Source organism: Rhinatrema bivittatum, chromosome 13 (assembly GCF_901001135.1).
Source record: "Rhinatrema bivittatum chromosome 13, aRhiBiv1.1, whole genome shotgun sequence".
Taxonomy (NCBI): domain Eukaryota; kingdom Metazoa; phylum Chordata; class Amphibia; order Gymnophiona; family Rhinatrematidae; genus Rhinatrema; species Rhinatrema bivittatum.
In genome coordinates, this window is record NC_042627.1 from 5,737,487 (window position 1) to 5,759,860 (window position 22,374).

At 44.1% G+C, this 22,374-nt stretch overlaps 2 protein-coding genes across 2 annotated transcripts; one reads left to right on the plus strand and one right to left on the minus strand.

Annotated features, from left to right (window-relative positions):
* The first annotated feature begins 3,553 nt into the window (after positions 1–3,553).
* LOC115075322 (proto-oncogene Mas-like) lies at positions 3,554–4,414 on the plus strand. The gene has a single exon (XM_029575616.1). The coding sequence runs from the start codon at positions 3,554–3,556 to the stop codon at positions 4,412–4,414; it is 861 nt and encodes a 286-aa protein (XP_029431476.1).
* Positions 4,415–18,007: 13,593 nt separating this feature from the next.
* LOC115075398 (mas-related G-protein coupled receptor member H-like) lies at positions 18,008–21,896 on the minus strand. The gene is made up of 2 exons (XM_029575744.1): positions 21,533–21,896; positions 18,008–20,576 (listed from the first exon to the last, which is right to left on the minus strand). The coding sequence occupies exon 2, from the start codon at positions 20,519–20,521 to the stop codon at positions 19,565–19,567; it is 957 nt and encodes a 318-aa protein (XP_029431604.1). The 5' UTR covers positions 20,522–20,576; positions 21,533–21,896; the 3' UTR covers positions 18,008–19,564.
* Positions 21,897–22,374: the final 478 nt, after the last annotated feature.

Sequence of the window (22,374 nt, forward strand, 5' to 3'; positions counted from 1 at the left end):
TATTAGTATTTAGCAATTAGAAGTTGGAACTTAATTGACTACTTCTGGTTGGGGAGGAAATGGAATTTTTTTTGAAGGGATTCTTGTATGTTTGTGTTTATAGAGTGGCTTTTACGAGCTCCTCCTTCCGTTTCATCTGCTAATGGCTTATCTGACCTGTGGTTCTCACTAGAACATTACAAAGAAGACAGAGAGCCCTGCAGTGAGAGGGAGCTGCCAGATCCCACCTGCTACAGAGGTCAGTGCTGCACACCCAGGAGGGAACGTGATTGCTTCCTTCCTCAGAAGCCTCCCATCTCGCAGGGTAACTCCCTGGTCTTGTCTCCCTTTCACTCTCCATATCTCACTCTCTGTGTCTGTTTCTCCATCAGGCTGTCACTGCTTTCAGCCAGCACTTTCACATCCGGCTTTTCTCTCTCTCCCCCTTTTATCCTTCATCTCTGACTCTTCTTGGCTCTTTTTCTCTGTCTGTTCCTAAGTTTCTCTTCTGTCTGTGTCTTATGTTTCCCCTTCTTTGCATCCTTTTATTTATTAAACAGGCTCCATATTACCTTTGTTAAATGTATTTAATAGGCAGTAAGAGTAAACTGTGCTTTAGCAACAGGGCAACAACTCCAATACATGGAAAAGCTTCTAGTTTTCTTCTGTTGGAATACATAATGTGAGATCCTTTCATTTTGCAGAAAAGTATCAAAGCAAAATCGGAGGAGTCAAAAATGCTAATTGACTGAAACATTTAAACATGTCTCCTGATTTGTATGGCAGTTTGTACTCCTCTGTGAACTGTGGAATATGCGTAATATTAGAGTTTTTAAATGAATAAATAAATACAATAAATCATTTGCTTAACTCCCAAAATGCAATATGGAAATAAAACAGGTGATGAAGATAGCCACGAAATATTTGAAACGTTTTCTACTTGTCACTGGAAATATTGTGCTGCCATATGCTTGTCCCTTCTGTTCATCCCTCCAATCCTCTGTCCTGCAGCCATAAGGGGAAGCTTCCTGAGCCGGCACATCCGAGTGGATCCACACTGGGCCGGCACAACGAGCTGCCAGGTGGCAGGTGGCCCAGGGCAAAAAATGATCCTCAGCACCATAAAGTGCAGCTTCACAGGATCTGTGGACGTTTGTGCTTTCTTTCTGGAGTCCCTTCGAGCCAGATCCCTCGACCTCCTATAGATAAGAGGAGCAGATACAACCCCCTCCGAATATGACATGCAGCATGCAGTGGTGTTATTCTGCCCAGTAAGAGCAGCTAACAAAGCGGTGACTAACCCTAGCACTCCTCCTCCGTTCTCCCTTCCTATCCACATCCTCAGAATAGCAAAGTCTGACACATCTTATAGAGAGAGAAAGGGTCCCTTCCTCCTCAGATTTCCCCCCCCCCCCCCCCCCCCGCCAAAATGTTTTGGGTTTTTTTTATGTATTTATTATCATTTTTACTGTTACATATAACTTTCAAACCATATGCTTGCAGGAAAAACATATCACTGAAAAAACAACTATTTAACAATGTCAGCCATAACCCCCTCCCCCCTATCCGTTGTTGGGTGTGGTTGAGGACTTTATAGAGAGGCGTGCGTGGATGAGTGCGTGATCTCACCAAGGGACAGATCACGCACTCATCCACGCACTCATCAGATAACTGAAATCTCACTGGTGATACTCAAACATAGCTTGTTAGGTTTCAAAGTTATCTGGTGGGAATACCCACATAACTTTATATCAGGATATTCAGCTGGAGGTTTATCCCCCTGAATATTCCTGATAACATGTCCAGCAAACTTTAGCCAGAAATGTTATCCGTTGTATGGTTTTTTTTGAATACTGGCGCCAGACACAATGCAGCTTTGTGCAAAACACAGTTCCACGTGGGAGGCTAAAGGCGCTTTTGCAGTGCAATGTTGCTTTGTGAATTTTTTTGTAAACTGCACTGCGATTGACTTACATATTAAATAAAACGCTGAAATTCAGATTTGTTCCTGGATTTAAAAAAATACGAAGCACATCTTCTTCCCTTTTGACATTGCGTTTTTGAATACTGACATCATTACGTTATTCAAAGGTTCCTTAAAAATGATAGAACTTTGTAGAAACCTAGAGTGGCTTCTCAAAACCCCATATTTCTCTGAGTTATCTCATCCCTAACTTTTTTGTCAAGCGCAAAGCTATCCATGGTTTAAATATCCATGGTTTAAATATCCATGGTTTAAATAAGATTTGGACCAGCCATGGGGAAGTATTGCTAATTATGGATGTGGACTCATTTTTAACAACTGCTAAAAATGCAACAAATGAAGCCATGGAATGAACCAAAAATAGCCTCCTATGGAAATACCTCCAGATGTTTGGATATTTTGGTATATGCGGCATTAAAAAAGAAAATGGTTCTCCAGTGGACCTGGCTGGGCTTTCCCAGCCAAACGATTGCCCAAGTCAGCGCTGAAGCTTAAGCCTTGAGCTGGGCATTGAACTGAGGCCTAGGCCTCAGCCAGGCCTGGCACCAAACCATAGACCCTGGGCCTGGCTCTGATGCCTAGGCCCCAGGCCAGGCCAGGCCTGGCACCAGGCCCAGTGCTGAGGCCGGGGCCAGGGCCCTCCCTCCTTGTCATTGCAGGGTCAGGGAGTTCACACTCTGGCCCCCCACTTTCCAAAATGGCAGAAGTAATGCCTCGTTGCTCCTGCCCAGGTCCTAGCACTTTAAAAATGATGCTGTTTGCCTGGAGAACGGGGATGAATTGGTGTCACTTTGGCATTTTCCACCGGGGTGGCTGGCACCATTTTGATGCAGGACTGTACAATTTCTATGGCCATACATCAAAATGGTGCCAGCCATACATTGGAAGAAGGTGCCAAAGTGACATTAGTTTTGTGCTGTTCTCTAGCGAATGGCATCATTTTAAAGTAACCAAAAAAGGATAGGGACTACTAGGCATTGCTCCTGCCATTTTAGAAGCCAGACCTCAAAAACGGGGTAAGTGGGAGCCAGGATGGGAGCTCCCAAGATATGGCAGTAACAAAGGGAATCAGCACTGGCCCTAGCCTCGATGCCAGTCCCAGGCAATTTTTTTGGCCTGGAAAGGACCAGACAGGGCCACTGGAGGTCCATTTTGTTTAGGATAATTTTTTTTTTATTTTGGTGTATATTTTTGTTTAATATTTTTTCAGTTTTGGAAATGAATTAAACAAAACAAAAAAAAAAGATGAAAAAATACCACAATGAAAAAAAATGAACCGAATAAGAATTGTGAGCCTGCACAACCCTATTTCTAACCATAATATGCATCAACCAATCATGTCCTTTCTGAGATTCCATTTAGTTAAAACAAACCGATGTAATGCTATCTAATGTTTACTTTTGTAGGTAAGGCTGTGGGGATCCTCCTGTATTTCCTGGAGATCGTACTATGGAAGTACCAAGCACTATGCCCCTCAACACAACCGAGCAAAGAGGATCAGATGGAACAAGATCAGGCAATTCCACTGGAGACCTGTTCATCCTGATGTTAGTTCTATCCTGTCCTTCTCTTCTAATCTCTCTGTTAGGAATGGCTGGGAATGGGATCGTTTTCTGGGTTCTCTTCTTAAGTATGAACCGCAGCAAGTTCATTGTCTACATCCTGAACCTAGCCGTAGCAGACTTTACCATTCTTCTCATCTGCTTTGTTGTACTTCTTTATATATTCTCTGTTCCCATCACTGTAGAGATTTCCTATTTTATAACTAATCCCTTAGCTATTATGCGCATCTTGTTTTTCTTTGGATACACCATAAGTCTTCTTCTCTTGACTGCCATCAGCGTGGAGAGGTGTTTGTCTGTCCTTTTTCCAATCTGGCACCGATGTCAGCGCCCAAAGCACCAGTCCACCATTGTGTGTACCCTGCTGTGGCTGTACTCCTGCCTAGTGACTGCACTGGAAGGCATCATCTGTAGTGAAGAACACTACAACCATGGGTCTCAGGAATGCTCAGCTGTGCAGATATTCATTGCCGTCTTTGGTTTCCTGGTGGTCACTCCTCTCATGGTCCTCTCCAGCTTGACCCTTATCATCACAATCTGGAGGACTTCCCAAAGACGTCCTTCATCTAGATTCTACATGGTCATCCTGGTCGCGGTTATTACCTTCTTGATAGTCTCTGTGCCTGTGAAGCTCTTAAATATGCTGTGGTATTTTCAGGTTCTTTCACATAGTGTGGTTTCTTACCTTATGATATGTTACACATGTGTCTTTTGCGCTGCCATCAACAGCGCTGCCAATCCTTTCATATACTTCTTGGTTGGCAGACGTAAGAAGCAGGAGGTTCAAGGTCTAATCAAGGGGGCTCTTCACAGAGTCTTCAAGGATGAGGAGGAAACCAGGAATGAAGAAGAGAATCCCAACTTGAATATAAGCAGGAGTGAAGTCTGAGAGAGAAAACTCAAAATACAACATTAGGACATGAACAGACTTATTAAAGAAAAAATTGCCGGTGTTCCCCAAATCTATAATGTCTCCAGAAAGATAATGGAGAACTACTATAAAGGAAGAGAAGTTTAAAGGAATAAAATTCTGGCACCTTAATCCATAAACAAAAAATGAGTGACGCTCTGGTACCAAGCAGAAAGAACTTTCCCCTCCTGGCTGCTCAAGGGTTGTTCCCAGAATCATGCTTTAAGGCAGCCATGATCCAGAAATGCTATAAAGTATCTCTCACAATCCCTCAAATTGTTTGCGCATCTTCAATAAGAAACCAGATTAACATCTGTCTTAACAAATTATTTTGCAGTTGCTAGAACTGAATGAAGATTTCATGAAAACATCTGAATTAATACTAAGGATACACAAGCTTTATGTCACGGTTTCGCCTGTTTCACAGGCTCTCTGTTCCCTGGTTCAACCTGTTGTACGGCCTTCCCTCCACCAGGGGTCCTCAGCGAGCCTCACCTCCAGCCTTATCAAACTCCTCCTCGCTACTCACACCACACCCAAGTTCCAGCCCCATTTAACCCTGTTTTGCCAGAACCTCAGGGTCTCTTCATGGAATCACCCTTGGCTCTCTAACCTGGCCGCTCTTACATTGCTCTTTGCCATGTGGCCTTTGGGCCTTCTCATACCTTGCACCTTGACTTGCAGCCTATTTAGGCCTCTCCTTGCCTTGTAGCCTCTAAGCCTTCTGTTACCTTACACCTTGCTCTGATGGCCTACTCAGGCCTTTCTTTGCATTGTGGCTTCCGAACCCCCTCTTGCCAATGGCCTATCCAGGCCTCTCCTTGCCTAGTAGTCTTCAGGCTTTATGCTTAATGGACTATGGGCCTTCTGTATTGCTGCCTTTGGCCTTCAGTGTCCTTTGTTTGTCCTTGACTGGTCCTTGTCTAGTCCTGTCCTTGTCTGGACTTGTTGTGCCCTGCTGAATCCAGTCCCTAGTATCCATTCCCTGCCTTGCCTTTGCCTTGTGTTGCCCCAGTCTGTATCTAGTTCCAGTCCGTACTCTATATCCAGCTCAGCCTGTATCTATATCTAGTCCCAGTCCCTGCTCTGTGTCCTGCCCAGTCTGTGTCTGTACCCAGCCCCAACTTAGTATCCCACTACCCGCCTGCACCAGTATCCAGTCCTCAGGTTCAGTCTTGTCCATCTTGTCCAGCCTATTCAGCCTCATCCAGCCTGTTCAGCTTGTCCAGCCTGACCGGCCTTGCTGCCCAGTATGTCCAGCCTCGTCCAGCTTATACAGATCAGCTTCCAGCATGATGTACGCCATAGTCAAGCCCTACCGGCCCTCAGAATCCAAAGACTCAACCTGTGGGTGAGGGAGCTGACTAAGCAGAAATCTGGCTTTTGTCCATCCATGCAGTTCTGCACCACACCTATGGGGGTGTATCCTGACTCCAGCCCGGCACCCCGTGACATTTTAATTTATTTTGTGTGCCCCTCTTCATTATACCCACAGTAAAGACAACAATTTTACAACTGCTTCCCTTTCCTCTGCTGCAAATATTTTCAATTGTTACACATTTTTATTATAGTATCTAAGGCATAAATATCCAAATTCACCACCTTTCGTTTGTCTAAAAATCCCTGAAAGGTAAGATATATTTGCAGACCGTTGCACCATGCTTTAGTCTCAACTGGAAAAATATGACAAAAAATTATTAGTAAAATATTCAGAAAAGCAACTTACAGATCCTTGTCATCTATCCTGGGTTAGGCGACAGAGCTTGTTCCAGCTCCATGACAGATACCCATCAGGGCATCTTTCACTAGGATTCCCTGGATCTCTCTTTCCTGTAGGTCAGTACTGAAGGCCTTCTTCCAGGAACCTTTCACCTTCCATTACTTCCACACACTGTTCTCATCATTCTTTAGAATTTATTTTTACAGAATAAATATTTACTTCTTCTCCTATATCTTCATTCCCAATCCTATCTCATCTATTACCTCCTTTACCTAATCTTAAAAATGTTACCTCTGCTGCCTGAATTCCACTAGCGTTTTTACTATACAAAACCCAGGTTCCAGACTCATAGAAACCTGCTGGTGCTGCCATAGCTTTATAAAATCTGAGTTGTGCTTCTCTTTTAGTTCCTTCCTGGAGGATCATTTTGAAGTCTGTGGTTACTTTTTGCCCACAGTTCTTTACCCTGATTTTCAAAGGGAAAGTGCGTGCATATGCATGAAATCGATGTAATTGATGAATTGTGTCATTAGCATAACTAAAAGTTATGCTAATGACACAATTATGTGAAACTCATTCAGGAGCCCACTTTGTTAATGAGAATCTTAGCTCTAATAGGCCATGATCCTTTCAATGCCATTGTCTTTGTTTTCCTCAAGGATATTTTGAAATTATAGTTCTTACAGAGTTGATGTAATTTGTTTCTGAAGTTCTCTTTTAGCCGTATGTAATGTAACTTGATCATCAGTGTTGTAATTATAAATGTGTTGTGATTCACTCAGTGGAACTCATTTCTTCCATTCTCTAAGAAGGTTATTAACATGCAGTAGATATTAAGAGGACACATTTCAAAGTGATTTATGTTGGTGTGAAAAGCATTTTACCCCTGTAAATCGGGTATCTCAAGATTACCCTCCCTCGATACTGCCCCTGTATAAGTCCCTGGTGAGACCTCGTTTGGAATACTGTGCACAGTTCTGGAGACCGCACCTTCAATAGGATGTAAGCCAGTTAGAGTTTTGGCTACTAAAATGGTCAGTGGTCTTTGTTCTAAAATATATGGGGATAAAACTTAAACATCTAAATATATATACGCTAGAGGAAAGGTGAGATAGGGGAGATATGATAGAGACATTCCTATATCTCAAAGGTTTCCATGCACAGGAGCTGAGCCTTTTTCAGTGGAAAGGAGGCTCTAGAATGAGGGGTCATGCACCGAGGTTGAAAGGAGGTAAACTCAGGAGAAGGTGGTGGATGCATGGAACAGCCTCCCAGTGGAAGTGGTGGAGACAATAACAATATCTGAATTCAAGAAAGCAAGGGATAAATACAGGGGATCTCTAAGGGAGTGATGAGAAGTATAATGCTAAATTAATTGGACAGATGGGCAGACTGGATGGGCCACACAATCTCTTTCTGCCGTCATGTTTCTATGTTTCTATTTTTAAAAGCCTGCGAGTTGTTCCACACTGCATGTACTTTTAGCCACACTGAGAGGAGGCATTTCCTGAGGGCGTGTTTTAGATACAAGGAAAAAAGCAAGCAAGTAGGTGGCATTTTCATATTTTTGCATGTATTTTTCTAGCAAACATCTACCTGCAGAAAGAGCAGGTGTAAATGACCGTGTGGAAATATTCAAAATAAAAGTACGTGCCTGTTTTCGTTTTGAAAATTGGTGCGAAGGCCATTGATAAACATGTAATTGAATTTAAGACTTCTATTCTGCTTTTTGATAAGTATTAAGTGTAATTTACGATGTAGCAACAGGATAGCATGCTACATAACATGGTCAGTTTACATTTGTATTGTTGCTAGGAAAGAACATTGTTCAATTGTTGAAACTATCATGTTTTCAGAAAGTATATCTTTTGGTTATTTACTCCCGAGTGTCTCAGTTTAGAGAGCATGTAACCTAATTGTTGTATCCCCTAGGTCAGGGGTGCTCAGACTGGTTCTGGGTGGTCTCCAGATCTCTAATGAATATGCATGAGATTTATTTGCATGCCCTGCCTCCAATATCTGCAAATATTTCTCATGCATATTCATTAGGGATATCCTGAAAACCCAACTGGCAGGGGAGGGAAGGGCACCAAGGACCCGTTTGAGCATCCATGCCCGAAGAACAATATCATATATTACAGGATATTTTTGGGTGGTACAGGTTAATTGGCCAAAAAGCCATGTGCATGCAGTCTTTGTCCCAATGCCATCAGTTTGATCATTTCTCCCTAAACAGTGCTGGTGGTAAGAAACATCTTTCTCCGAAATTCTCCCCCTCCATAATTAACCCCGTCAGGGCAAGAAATGTTCTCCTTCTTCATTGTGTTGTTTTGGAGAGATCTGGGTAAATCCATATTGTTGCCCCATGAAAATTCTCCATTCTTTTCCTCATATGTAGGCGGAAAACAGCATCTCTATCAGATGCAAAAACAAATGTTATATTATGTAATGTTGCTCTAGAAGAAATCACAGTATCTATAGCAGTTTCTAAAACTGCAGTCAGGTTAATCTGAGATTCCTCTGATTTTTTTTCCCAAGTTTCTCCTGTTCCCTTTTGATGAAATATAATATATTTTTGCAATTGAGGCATTAATAAAACCTGAGAGAGATATTCTTTAAACATATCTAACGGTGGGGTTAAGTCCTGTTTGGGAAAATTTAAAACTCTTAGATTTAAATATTTCAGAGAGTTCTCAATGGCTTCAAGCCTTTTATCATAGAGTATTTATTTATTTATTTGTGTATTTATTTATATTCTTTTTTATACCGAAGTATAGCTGAGTGCCTTCACCCCGGTTTACAAAGTAACAACATCATACAATGAACAAGTTATAATTTATAACACAGAACAGGAAAAGAAGAATAAAACATCTCGGCAGAAAGCAGAGTATAACATGTTAGCAGGAGACAATTTAAGGCTTGGTTTAGACAAATTACTTATTAGAGGAGCATTAGGGTTCAAGATTAAGATTGATAAGTCATATCAGTCTGTGTATGATTGTCTAAACAACCATGTTTTAGTTCTTTTTTGAAGGTTTTGGAATCTCTGATAGAGCTTAGGTATCCAGGGATGGAGTTCCATTCTATCGGACCAGCTATCGAGAAGGCTCTATGTCTTGTAGCGGATAGTTTCGCAGAAGATAGTGGGGGAATGATTAGTTGTAATTTGTTAGAAGATCTTGAAGAGCGGGGTGATTTGTGAATTGCAATCATGTTATCCAGAGAGGAATTGTTGTCTTTGTAAATTTCGTTATGTAGAATGGTTAAGGACTTGTATTTAATTCTTTGTGAAATTGGTAGCCAATGAAGGTTTTTTAGGGTTGGAGAGATGTGATCAAACTTCTTTTTGCCCGTGAGCACTCGTGCAGCAGCATTCTGCAGTAATTGCAGTGGTTTTAGTGTAGATTTAGGTAGACCTAAGAAAACTGAGTTGCAATAATCTAGGCTTGAGAAAATGAGGGTTTGAAGAATTGTTCTGAAGTGGTTCGGGTACAGTAGAGGTTTGAGATGTTTGAGGATCTGGAGTTTATGAAAGCCTTCTCTCATTTTTATAGCAATGCAATTCTTAAAGCTCAGATCATAATCTATCCAGATGCCAAGATCCTTTATTGGATTTTTCATTTGAATGTTGGTGTTATCAATTTGAATGTAGGGTATTTGGGAAGATTGAGATGAGATGTTTCTTTTTATTAGGATCCATTCAGTTTTGTTCATTTTATTTCAGTCTTCGTAAATCTCTGATAGCAACCTTCCATTTTTTTCCACTCTTTTTGTTCAAGTTGATGTTTCTCCCCTTCCGTTCTATTCAATACAGTCTCGATTTTACTAAATTGTTGATTTGATACTTCTGTAGATTCTGTTAGTTTAACTGTAGCTAACTCAAGAGCCTTGATAGCCGACCAGATAGAGTCCATCGTAACCTCTGCTGGTTTAGATAACTGCAGAGAGTTGTTGGATGCTTGCAACCCTTCCCCATTCTTGTCTCCATCTCCCAAAGGTGGAGGAGGAGTACTTGGGACGCCGGGACTAAGAGATGCCTCGTAGGCCTATCCTTAAAAGACTGGAATGGTCAGAATATGTGCGCCTCCAGTCAAGAAAAAAAGCCTAGGGTGTCTCATAAACATCCCTGTCCCACCCACCCCCACTGCCCTGCCCCTTGTTGCGGCCCTATTGGTCAAAAATTTAAAAAAACAATAAAGCTGTTGTGATGCAGGCCCCTCCCACTCCCTCTTAAACTCGCATCCTTATGTTCAAAATGTCCCTACACACACACTGCCAACCCCCCTCCTCCATATGAACCTTCCCTACCGATATACTCCCTTACCATACCTCAAGATCCCTGGTGGGTTAGTGGAGCCCGGAAAATCCCTAGGCTCTGGGCCCTGCATTGTTATTTTCTAAATGGTGCCGGCCAGCCTGTTTTATATTTTTGGCCCAACAGGGGTTGAGCCCCATTGCTTGGCCTAGGCCTCAGTGATAGGACCAGGTGTTATGCCAGCCCCCAGCACCAGGCCTAGGCCTCAGTGATAGGACCAGGTGTTATGCCAGCCCCCAGCACCAGGCCTAGGCCTCAGTGACACGTCTAGGCCTGACCAAAGTGATTAGAAAAATGTCCAGGCAAGAAAGGTAGAGAAAAGCATTTTATTGTCAGCTTAGTGAATAGAACTTGCTGTCTTTGGGACTGGGCACCTTTGCTGCCTTTCTAGTTTCCACAATACACAAACCTGCACAAAAAATGCATTTAGTGTTATTTCTCCAGTACTGCACTGCTTATGTAGCAGAATGTGGATTCTTCAATCTCCAGTTCTGTTTTTGTTTGCTTGTTTCTAGTTCTAATTTGTGGTTACTTAGTCTGTAATTGTAGAGGGTCTGTCTTTATTCTTTTTTGAGTGGCCTGAGGGAAATATTCAGCTGGCCTGCAGTGTGAATAGGGCTCTGCAGCAACCCTGCCTATTCTGGTTTTCCATTAGGGAGGAGGACGCTTTGCTGCCTCTTCAGAGATGTAGGGCTGTTGCTGTTTTGCAATGGCAGGTTTGCAACACAGGATCTGAGCGATTTGCTTGCAGTGTTTGTGCTGCGTCAGAGTGCCTGGTCCTAGAGGGAATTTGAATCTCTTGTCATCAAGGTGGCATCCAAATTTGAATATTTTTGTTTTCATGTGGTGAGTAGGAAGGGGGAACCTCCCAGTTCTGCACCCAGTGTTGGAGGGGTTTCTGTGGATGCTGATTTCGTTTGCTAAACCTGAGATGCAGGCTTTCTCTTGCTGTTCCATCTTATTCTAAACAGACCCCAAACTTCATTAGCACTGTTAGGTGGGGGAGGGGGGAGAGACTACCACCAGCAGCATCTAGAGATGGGAGAAACCTCAATTTGTCACTGGAAGCAGGAAAGGGTTAACCATCAGGAGGTGGCATGACTGAAGCCGATATTTTTCACTTGGGGAGAGGGCACCAGTTCAGTTTCCTTACAGGATGCTGGTTAGCCTGTAGCCGGCCATGTGGAAGAAATCGCCTGCTATGACAGAATTATATCACTACCATCCCTGCTTTTGGGATTGATTTTCCTTACATGAGAGGAACCCACCCCTCATCTGGGAGTTACCTTACCAGCCCGAGACCCCCGGGCTCTATGAGTCGGGGGCTGGCTCACCTGCTAGGCCTACCGAGCAGAGGCTGCCTCCAAAAATAAACACAGTTCGCACAGTAACTGGTGCTCCAAATAGAAATAAAAGTTTAGAAAACATTTCAGTTTCAGCAAAAAGGAAATCCACAGCAGGAACAGCCAAGTACAAAACGAAAATAAGCAGTCCGAAATTCCTCCAACTTACTCTCCCAATAGTCACATCCTACGGGTGAGAAGAATCTTCCAGAGGCTCTCGCTGCTCACAGAAAGCTGGCTGAGTCTCTCTGGTTGTTGCTTTTCAGTCCTTGCACTCTGCTGACCCAGGCAGACAGAAACTCCAGGTCTAACCTCTGAGATATCCCAAAGAAAGGGTTCCTGTCCTTCCCAGAGACTGAAGAAGCTCCTTTACTTCATACAGATTTAGAGCTCATCACCAAACTCTGCCATAACTCCTTCAGGTACCTCTGTCAAAACTCAGAAAAATTCAAATCAATCCCCTTGTGCCTGGTAGGAAGCAGATTTTATATCGCAAAAAAAGAAAAACAAAACCCCATTCCCTTTTAGGGAAGGACCTCCCCATCACTCAGTTAAAATACCCACACCCCCCCCCAACTCTTCCCAAACCTCCTGAACTAGAGGGTTCCCCACATTATCAGCTATCCTGCCCTAGCGGAGATGGGCTCTAACCTCTGCCCTTTTAGTGAACCCTCTCCTCTTAACCTGACGATTTTCCATTTTGCAGGATAGGACACATCTCAGGAAACTTCTGCCCCTTCTCTAAACCCTCCATGCTGGAAGATTTTCAGCCTTAGCGCATCGATTATACTCCACTGCCATCTAGTGGCCGAAATATCCAAACCATGTGCTGAATTTGTAACATTTCTTTAAGCTAGGGGGAAGGTTTCCTGTCTTCCTTAAGTGCGTCGACAGTCACCGAACAAACCTTCGCCTTCAAACCCTGCTGCTGCAGGGGCCTCTTTCACCTGTAGCCATACACCTGAAGATTATAAAGAGCAGCAAGGGGGTAAACAGTGCCTGATGAGTCCCTGATGAAGGCGTTAAAAGAGAGAGGCACTGTAGACCGACTCCTTGTTAAAAACCAGAATGACTGAGGTAAGAGAGGCCAAGCATGATGAATCCCAGATGACAACCTGACAAGGATGAGTATGGGCTGAGTTGATGCAGCTGTTTTAACGCAGTGTAAACTTTCTCTGCTGCTTTAGTGCAGTGTTTTATTTCAAAGGAAATGGTTTCGAAATCTTGTTTTCTATTTTCTGGCTGCTATAACATGATCAGTAAAGAAGGAACCGGTACCCTGCAGGGGCAGTCAGGTGCTGGTGTAATGCAATCAGAGTGAAATGTGATCGTGTCAGAATAATGTCCATTCTTTCTGGTGAGCCTGGAGGCTTCTGATCTGATTTTAATTCTTACAGGTTGGAGGTTAATCAGCGGTTGGTACTTCGGAGAAATGCACTTCACGCTATTAAAGGACTTCATCTTCCATCTCTCTGGTTTAATTCCTTGGCAAGCGAGGGTTGATCAAGGAAGGCTCATGGCAGCAGACAGCTAAGAAGTGCCCACCTGGGAGAGGATGCGCGAATCTCCAGTCTCCCTAGAAGGACTGGCGAATGACTGTCCTTTCCCTTCAGGAAGAGGAGGACCTTGCCTCCCTTGTGGCTCCTTTCCAACCACGTTCTACCTCCTTTCCATCCTCGCCTCCCTCAGGGCAGCAGCTTCTGGGGAGCAACAAAGAGCAGAGCAGTAAGTCCTGTCAGCCACATCAACTCACAGAGCAGTCAGCGCTTTTAATCACTCTGGCATCGAAGCAATAAAACAAGTTAGAAAATGTGAGCTGAATTTCAGGGGACATTTTCTTTACTCATGCGGGAAAAATTGAGTTGACTCCTGATGCAGTAAATTAATTGTATAAAGCATCTGGACTTTAAAAAAGCACACAAACCCCCAAAAACGTGCGAGGCATGCATAAAACCTGACTTATGTAGAGAACTCATATTTTATGTGCACGATGTATATTTTTGTGCATAAAACATTTTCTGAATAAAATATATAATTTATGCATACGAATCATGTTTTATGCACAAAAATATACATCGTGCACATGAAATATGTGGAAAGGTATCATTTTTTAAAAATGCTCTCGGAGCAGGCACTTATAGTAAGCACAATTATCGCTATCGTACAGCACTCACTTTCAAGTAAATTTTAAAAGGAGCACGCGTTCGCCCATAAACACGCTCAATTTTATAACATGCATGTAAGTACATGCGAACCATGTAAACTTTACGTGCGAGAGAGAGAGAGAATCTGACACTCCACATATATCCCACTGTAAGAGGGGCACTTTCAATCCAGGGTGGGTTTTGGGGGGGAGCAGTGTTACAAGGGTCTACAGGCCCTTGCACCCTAAGCAGACCATTGTAACACTGCCCCCCCCCCCCCCCCCCAAATCCACCATAAGTTGAAAGTGCCCCTCTTACAGTGGGAGATATATAAAGTGTCAGATATTCTCTCTCTCTCTCACTCTCACTCTCACTCCTGGGTACCCACTCCTCAGGGGCCCTTGTGCTTTCTTTCAAGTACCTATCTGGGACTCCGGGTACTCACTCCTCGAGGGCATGCTCTCCCTAACTTGGTGCCTATAGCTCAATGACGTCTGCCTGCCTGGAACTTCATCTATACAGCTATCCATGAGAAATTGCCATACTGGGTCAGACCAAGGGTCCATCAAGCCCAGCATCCTGTTTCCAACAGAGGCCAAACCAGGCCACAAGAACCTGGCAAGTCCCCGAACACTAAGTGTATCCCATGCTACTGATGCAATTAATAGCAGTGGCTATTCCCTAAGTAAACTTAATTAATAGCAGGTAATGGACCTCCAAGAACTTATCCAAACCTTTTTTAAACCCAGCTACACTAACTGCACTAACCACATCCCCTGGCAACAAATTCCAGAGTTTAACATTTGATTTGCAATCCTTTTTGTGTAGCAGATTTGTTTATCTATGATTCATTTATTTTATTTATTTAAAAAATGGCTATAGACTGCTTATCAACATTGCTAAGTGGTTTACAATACATTCATAAAATATAACAGATTTAAACACAAATAATATAAAATGGATAACAACAAAAGACAGGGACTACTTAAAAATAGATAAAACACATAAAATCTAAAGTTATGCTCAGGCTTGTGAACACTTGGGCCGACGGGAGGATGATGTACCTTAGGAGGAAGATTCGAAGGTTCTCCCGTCGGGTGGCGAGGCAGGAGCAGAAGATGTGACCAGCTGACCCTCGGCACTGGAGGCAGACGAGGGGTCGAGACGTTTGAAGAGAAGAAGTGTGTCTTCGCCACTGGAAGCCCGCGGTCCCCCCAGGAGGAGCCCGTAGGGACCTGGGACTTAGGCGGGCCCTTGGAGACAACGGTCAAGAAGAGTCCGAGGTCAAGTGCCAGAGGGTCGTCGCTCACCAGTCTGAGGTCACACACCGAGGGATCACCACTTGCCAGTCCGAAGTCAATACCAGGAATCACCGCTAGCCGATCCGAAGTCGGGAACCAGGAACACCAGCCGAAACAGGAACAAGGATCCAAAGCACAAGAACCCACCGAAGCAAGCAGACCTGACTAACCAAGGAAGTTGCCAAGTCGAGGAATGAGCAGAGGAAGCCTCCCTTTATACTTCCCCTGCTCTGGCTGATAGAGAACAGCTGAAGCTAGTTAAAGGGATCAGGTCCCTTTAAATGTGTCAAGGAGGCGGAGGCCTCGCACCTAAAGATGGCGGAGGCCATCTTGGATTTCCTCCACAGAGGAAATCGCTGCTGGACGCCGCGAGGAGGGAGCAGGGACGGCTCCCCCTGCGGCGAGCAGCGCAGGGACCCATGCCGGAGCGACGGGCCTCGAGTCAGGGTCTCCCCCCGGGACTCCCGCGGCAGTTCGCCATCGCAGGCAAGGTAGCCACGGCCGCGGAACACAACATCTAAAAGCACAACTTGATGACTCTGCAAGAATATTGTTTGATGCTCACATACCCAGGAGTAGTCGTAGATTTTGTGTAACTTACACATTCAGTCCATGATTTAATCCGAGGACTAAACAATGTTCACCAAACAGTAGTTTGGCTACTGGACTGCTAAAAGCAAATCTTTCTGGGAGTAAAGAAGTTTGAGAACGAGCGGCCATGATATGAGGCAGACTCAGGAGCAACACCAGAAAATATTTCTTCATAGAAAGGGGAGATGCAAGCATAGAACAGCGTCCCGGGTGATGGAGGCAAAAACAGTAACAGTTCAAGAAAGCATGGGATAAGTACTGAGGATTATTATTTGCAAAGAAGTGCAGGTAAAAAACACTGTAGCAGGAACTAAGCTGGGGAGACTGGATGGATCCTTATCTGCTTTATAGTCTATAGTTCTGTGTTTTTCTAATGGTGAAGAGTGGCAATAAAATTGCATGAGCGTAAACACCATCAGCAAGATATTAAACTGCATCTCTAAGTGACTGGAAATGCCATGGTTGAAAGCCTCAGAGACACAATTAAATACCTGAAAGGTATCAATTGGGCACAAGAAACTGTTAAGGGCTGTTGTGGTTTGACCCTTCTGACTGGACTCAGCACTTTCTCATGCTCTGACTGGGCTCGGGGCCTGCCAGGTCTGTGCTTATCAGCTTATCCCTTATAGGAGCTCCCTACAGCTCTCTCTCACAGGGGACCCTCCCCGTAGCTTGTCCCTTACAGGAGCTCGCTGCTGCACAATACAATTTAGGGAATAATATATGGAGCCACAACCATACCAGACTCATTCCTCAGAGACAATAACCACAAATTGATCCCAAGCAGTTGATTTATTATGTAGTTCAGCTATTGCTGAAAACACAAAACCAGAAGTCAGTGGCTGAGATTTAGCAATAGTAATAATATAGCAATCAGTGCTGATTACACTTGACAATAAATAACAATCACAGTAATTCATAAATAACAAGAGCAAAGTGTACATTCCTTAACTGTAGTTCTTTGTACCCAAGGAATCTGCCAGTTCTGCCACTTCTGGAGTTCGGATCACAAGTCTCCCAAGAGGCGCTCTGATCAATCTTACACAGTCCTGGGATGCACCCAAAATAGCTGCGGCTCAACAGCAGGAGAGGCGCTAGTTAGCTCAACCTATCCATGACTTGCCTACCTCAGTGGCCTTCTTTCAGAAGGGCTACATCTGTTGAGATTTCCTTTTTTTTTTTCGCCTGGACCTGGGTATTACTCCTTTTGAGTTTCAGAAGTTTCTCTGGGGTTAGTGACGTTTTCTGAGGCCTGCTTTTATCACCGATATCGGTTATCCCGAGTGTGGCCGGGCTCACCCATTACATTCCACCCCTGGACTCACGGAAGGATCACGAACTCCCTCAGAAGAAAACATGTTCGGAGGGACATCTGAGTGTCAGAAGTTGAATTGTGTCACTGACCTTCACTGACTTTATTTGATGCAAGTTGGTCAGGATCAGATCAGTCCCATAACAGAAGCAAATCTTTTTTCAGAAGAAAGAATACTCTAGAAAAAGAGGTCATGGTACGAGGCTCCAGGGGGTTTAGCCTCAGTCAGGAGCAAATTCCAAAAATATTTCTTCGTGGAAAAGGGTGGTGAATGCATGAAAAGGACTCCCAGAGGAGACGGTAGAGACAAAACCAGCAATGGAAACCCGGAAAATGTGGGATAAGCACAGAGGATCCTTAGGGGCAAAAAGAATGATAACGAAGCATTGGGGGTAACCCCAGCACAGGCAGGCAGTTACAACTAAAACAGTAGCGGTATGAATGCATTTGGCTTCCAAGAAGGCATTAGGCAACCTGCATGGAGTGGCAGCTAAAACCCTAAACTGCAGTGGTACGATTGCATCAGGCCGGCCTCCAGGAAAGCACTGGGGTAAGGGCCCAGAGTGGCGATTACAATCATCGTAAGGTGGCTGGAAGTTTATTTTTATTTATATATTTATTTTTTTCGACAGCCTCACTAACCTGGGTGGTAATAAGACATAGTAGAGGGCCTGAGTACAGGTTTAATTATCGTTATTATCATTTGTACAGCACATACAAGATGGATACAGCTCTGTACAGAGAAACAGGGAGGGGGATTTTAGAGCTACCCGTGCTACTTATGCCTTGATAAAACCCATAAGCTATGCCAATAGTTAAAGCGAATCGATGCACATATCACTATCTGAAAAAACGCACCTAAATTAAATTGCACACCAAACTTGCACCTTCTCTTTGCAGACCGCAACATATGCGGGTAAATCAGCACGAGCAGTTTTTAAAATTGAAAGTATGAGGTTGAGTTTGAAACGAGCACGCGTGTGCCCATTCTTGCACGCATCAGCCCATGAGCGAAGATAACGCTGGAATTGTTAATTGTGCGCGCATTTACACGTGTATGTTTTAAAATACACCAACCACAGGTAAGTATGCTCCTAATTTTAAGAGGTTTCTCAAGCACTTCAAAGCAGATTACATTCAAGTCTGTAGCTTTATCCTTGTCCCCAAAGTGCTTACCAACTTAGGCCTGGATTCACTAAGCCGATATATTTTATCGTAGGAGGGGCCCAATATCATGGGGGAGGGGTGGGTCCTGTGATATTTTGCCCCTCCTCGACATAATATCGTAGCATTATTGCCACATTGTTTTGTCTCGCAGTAAAAGTCCAACCGATGTGACAGAGGCCTGTACAAAGTGTAATGACAGCCCCCAACGCACAGGGCTGCCATTGCCTTAAAGGGCCCTGCAGCCCAAACCTACGTTGACCCTCTCCCCACCCCAGGGCCACCAACCAAGGAGGCCCCACCAAAAAAGCCTAAAATTAGAATAAATGTTTCACACGATGACAACCCCCATCCCGGCCCAATTACATCCACAAAGATGAAAGCCCATCTCAAGAGGTCCCCCCTTTACATAAAAAAAATACAAAGGTAGTGTCACCCCCTCATCACCCTCCCTCAACCCCCAACTCTTCAAATAGAATGGTAGTGGTGTAGTGGGCTACCCCACCAGAACCCCCCTCCCAAATCCAATTATCTTAAAGAAAGCATTGGTGGTCAGGTTAAGGGCCTGAGGTACCCCTTAGCCCCAGGTCCTGTCAACGCCATTTTACAAAATGGTGCCAAGCAGGCCTTGCACCTGTTAAATTTCTTTGGCAGAAATTTGAATGAAATTAGATAACAAGTTCAAAACTATTAGGGGATACAGACAGACAGACATGATCAAATAAGGCCACCAGGCTAAAAATGAACTAGATCAAGAGAAAATTTGAATAATCTGGCAGTGAGAGAATGTGCTTCGCTGTTTAGAAACAGAAAGATTCAGACAAAGCAGATGTTGAGCATCACATGAAGTGCCTCAGAATCTATCAGTGCTTAGCCTGCACTGCATTGCAATTCTGCTATCCATTCTCACTCTGCTTACAGCTTGAAATTCTGCCATCTTGGATCGTTTTTCCATTTGGGATTGTTTAATTTGTTCTAAACGTCTCAGGGATAAATGAGCTTTAGAAACTGTTCGAGGCCAGCCTGGTGGCTTAGCAGTAGGTGTTGTGCAGTGCTCTGTGAAAGATCCTGGACGAGGACAAGCAATAGATTAGATTTGTCTAAAGGAGTCAATTTGGGAAGGAAACCAGGTGGTGAAAATAGCAGCTTAATGGATACGAAATTAGCAAGAAGCACAAGACGTCAAGAGAGAAGCAAAGATGTTCCTTCACTGCTCTTTGTGTTACGGGTCGCTTCCTCTCATCCCGATGTTTCTGTCTCATCCTTGAAGAGCTTATGAAGGGCCTCATGGAGGGGTGCTGTGCACCTCCATTGTCTCAGGCTCCCCACTAGGAAATAAATGAAGGGATTGGCAGCGCAGTTGACTGAGGAGCAGAGTTCCGTTATGAAAAAGAAAGTAACCATTAATACATTTGATGAGACACACTTAAAGTACAGCAAAAGCCCCAGAAGCCGAGCAGGCACAACAGAAATGAGGAAGACCATGACCGAGACCACCACAGCAATGTAGAGTCTCGGCGGGCGACACTGCTCGGAGATCCTTTGGATTGTGATGACGAGGGTGAGGCTGGACAGGATCATGAGCACGATGACGGCCAGGAACAAGGTGGAGGTGAATAGGTACACCGCCGTACAGGGCTCAGACACAGCTTCTTGGTTCTCTGTACCATTACAGATGAATTGTTCCAGTCCTGTCACCAGGCACGAGAGCGCCCACAGCAGGGCACACACAATGGCAGACTGGTGCTTTGGGCGCCGGTATTGATACCAGATTGGATAAAGGGCAGACAGACAGCGCTCCATACTAATGGCCGTCAGAAGATAGATGCCAGCATTGAATCCAAAATTATAAACAATCCCCAGTTGTCCAATATTATTAGTGTCCGTAAGAGAAACTTTAACACCATTTACCATACAGAACATAAACCAGAAGACAACAGCGATGCTGACAAGAAAGAGGAAGTCTGCCACGGCCAGGTTCAGGATGTAGACAGTACATTTGTTCCTCTTGATCCTGAAGCCGAGGAACCAGATGACTATTCCATTCCCCACCATTCCGAGCAAGGATATTAACATGGAAAACAAAATGATTGTTAACATGATTTTCTTGTTGGGATACACAAAGCTGTTCTCTCCTGTTCCATTGGACCTTTCTGTAATTATAGTGTTGGGAAACACAGTACTCAGTTCCTCCATGATGATGAGATCTCTGGGGGTATGGTGTCGCTCTTTATCTCTTCCTCACTCTGTCCTGTCAGCAGAAGGAAATTAGACAATAATTCATTTTAGCTGGCTACATAGTGCAAGCAAGTGCTATAATGAAACAAACAGGATTTGGACTTCATCCTACTGCAGAGGTCACAGTTGATGCTGACGTTCTTTCCAATTTTTAAATCACATCCCTAGACTGTCTCAGTTGATTTTTTTATCTTTACAAATCGTCCTAATATAAAACCCTGCGCACCCATCTATCTGTGCACACAGGAGGGGGAGCTGGGGCTAGGCTGAGGAATGTTCATTTTAAATGACCAATATGTGCCAGGGCAACCTCAGCATTGCAGGACTTCAGAAATAGCTCCACCACGCAGAATGATGGGCCAGAGGCTGGTGCCAGCAGTCAAGCCACGCCAAACTCTTATCACCTCTAGGGCACCTCATAGAAGAAAGTCTCATTTTCAGGGGGACATCTGAGTGTCAGAGTTTGTGATCCTTCTACGAGGTGACATGAGGTTGGAGCGGATAAATTGTTTTTAGTGTTTTTGCAGTGTAATTTTTAATGATGTATATTGTTCTGTTTACATTGCTTACTTTTAGTTTTGCATGTTTGTACCTTTGTAAACCGCTTAGCTGGACAGCTCTCTGCCCAATTCTGGGGTATACAAATCCTTTTAAATAAATAAGGTAGGAGAGGAAGCAAAGGAAACCCATCCTTTGCCGTCAAAACTTAGCAGCCAAGCCTAGACTTGAAGGAGGTGAGAGGAGGGAGGAGGAGATTGAGAGAGAAGATAGGAAGGAGTAAGAAAAGGTGCAGTGTGTCCTCATATAAAGCACAGCTAAGAGCCCCCTGATAAAGCAGCAGAGCACTGGGAAAGGGCAAGAAAGAAAGCGAAAAAAGAATGGAGATGTGAGAGGAAGAGGAGAAAGGCTGGGTTGGGTGGTGCCACTGAGAGTGGCAGAAACCACTGGACCAGAACTGCTGCTCCTTACCTGGAGGGAAGTGCCATCCACGTGGCAAGCAAAAAGCAGGACGAGCAACCAATAAGCACTTTAGTTTGGAATAAATATAGCATCCTGAGCCCTGGTGCTCTACGTGGGCTCCACAGGGTGGTCTGGGGCAATCACGAATTCCTTGATCTTGTTAATGGCAGGTAACGGCAGGTAGAGCTTACTGGTGTCCAACTGGTGATTTTTGGTACTGTCGTCGTGGCACTGCAGTGGTTCTCAGGCTACGCAATGCAAGGCTCCACATCGGGAGTCCCCACTCAGGGAAAGGATCCAGGCGTCATCGTGGATAACAGGTTGAAATCCCTCTGCTCCGTGTGCAGCGGCGGCCGAGAAAGCAAACAAAAAGTTAGGAATTATTAGGAAAGGAATGGAGAATAAAACAGAGAACATCATAAAGCCTCTGTATTGCTCCATGGTGAGACCGCATCTTGAGTATTGTGTGCAGTTCAGGTCAGTGCATCTGAGAAAAGATACAGCAGAATTAGAAAAGGTACCGAGAAGGGTGACCAAAATGATAAGAGTTGGAACGAGTCCCCTATAGGGAAAGGCTAAAGAAGTCAGGGCTCTTCAGCTTGGAGAAGAGACAGCTGAGGGGAGATAGATAGAGATCTACAAAAAAAGGAGCGGAATGGACTGAGTGAATGCAAATAGGTTTACTCTTTCAAAAAATACAGAGACTAGGGGACATGCAATGAAATTACCAAGTTGCACACAAATAGAAGAAAAATGTTTTTAGTCTACGCATAATTAATCCAGTATGGCAAACCTTGTTCCCTGTATCTGTTTTTCATTGTTTGTCTGTCTGTCTCCCTTTCTCTCTCTCT

Excerpts from the sequence above, each read along its gene's own strand:
- LOC115075322 (XM_029575616.1), top strand. The coding sequence starts at position 3,554 with ATGGCTGGGAATGGGATCGTTTTCTGGGTTCTCTTCTTAAGTATGAAC.
- LOC115075398 (XM_029575744.1), bottom strand. The coding sequence starts at position 20,521 with ATGGAGGAACTGAGTACTGTGTTTCCCAACACTATAATTACAGAAAGG.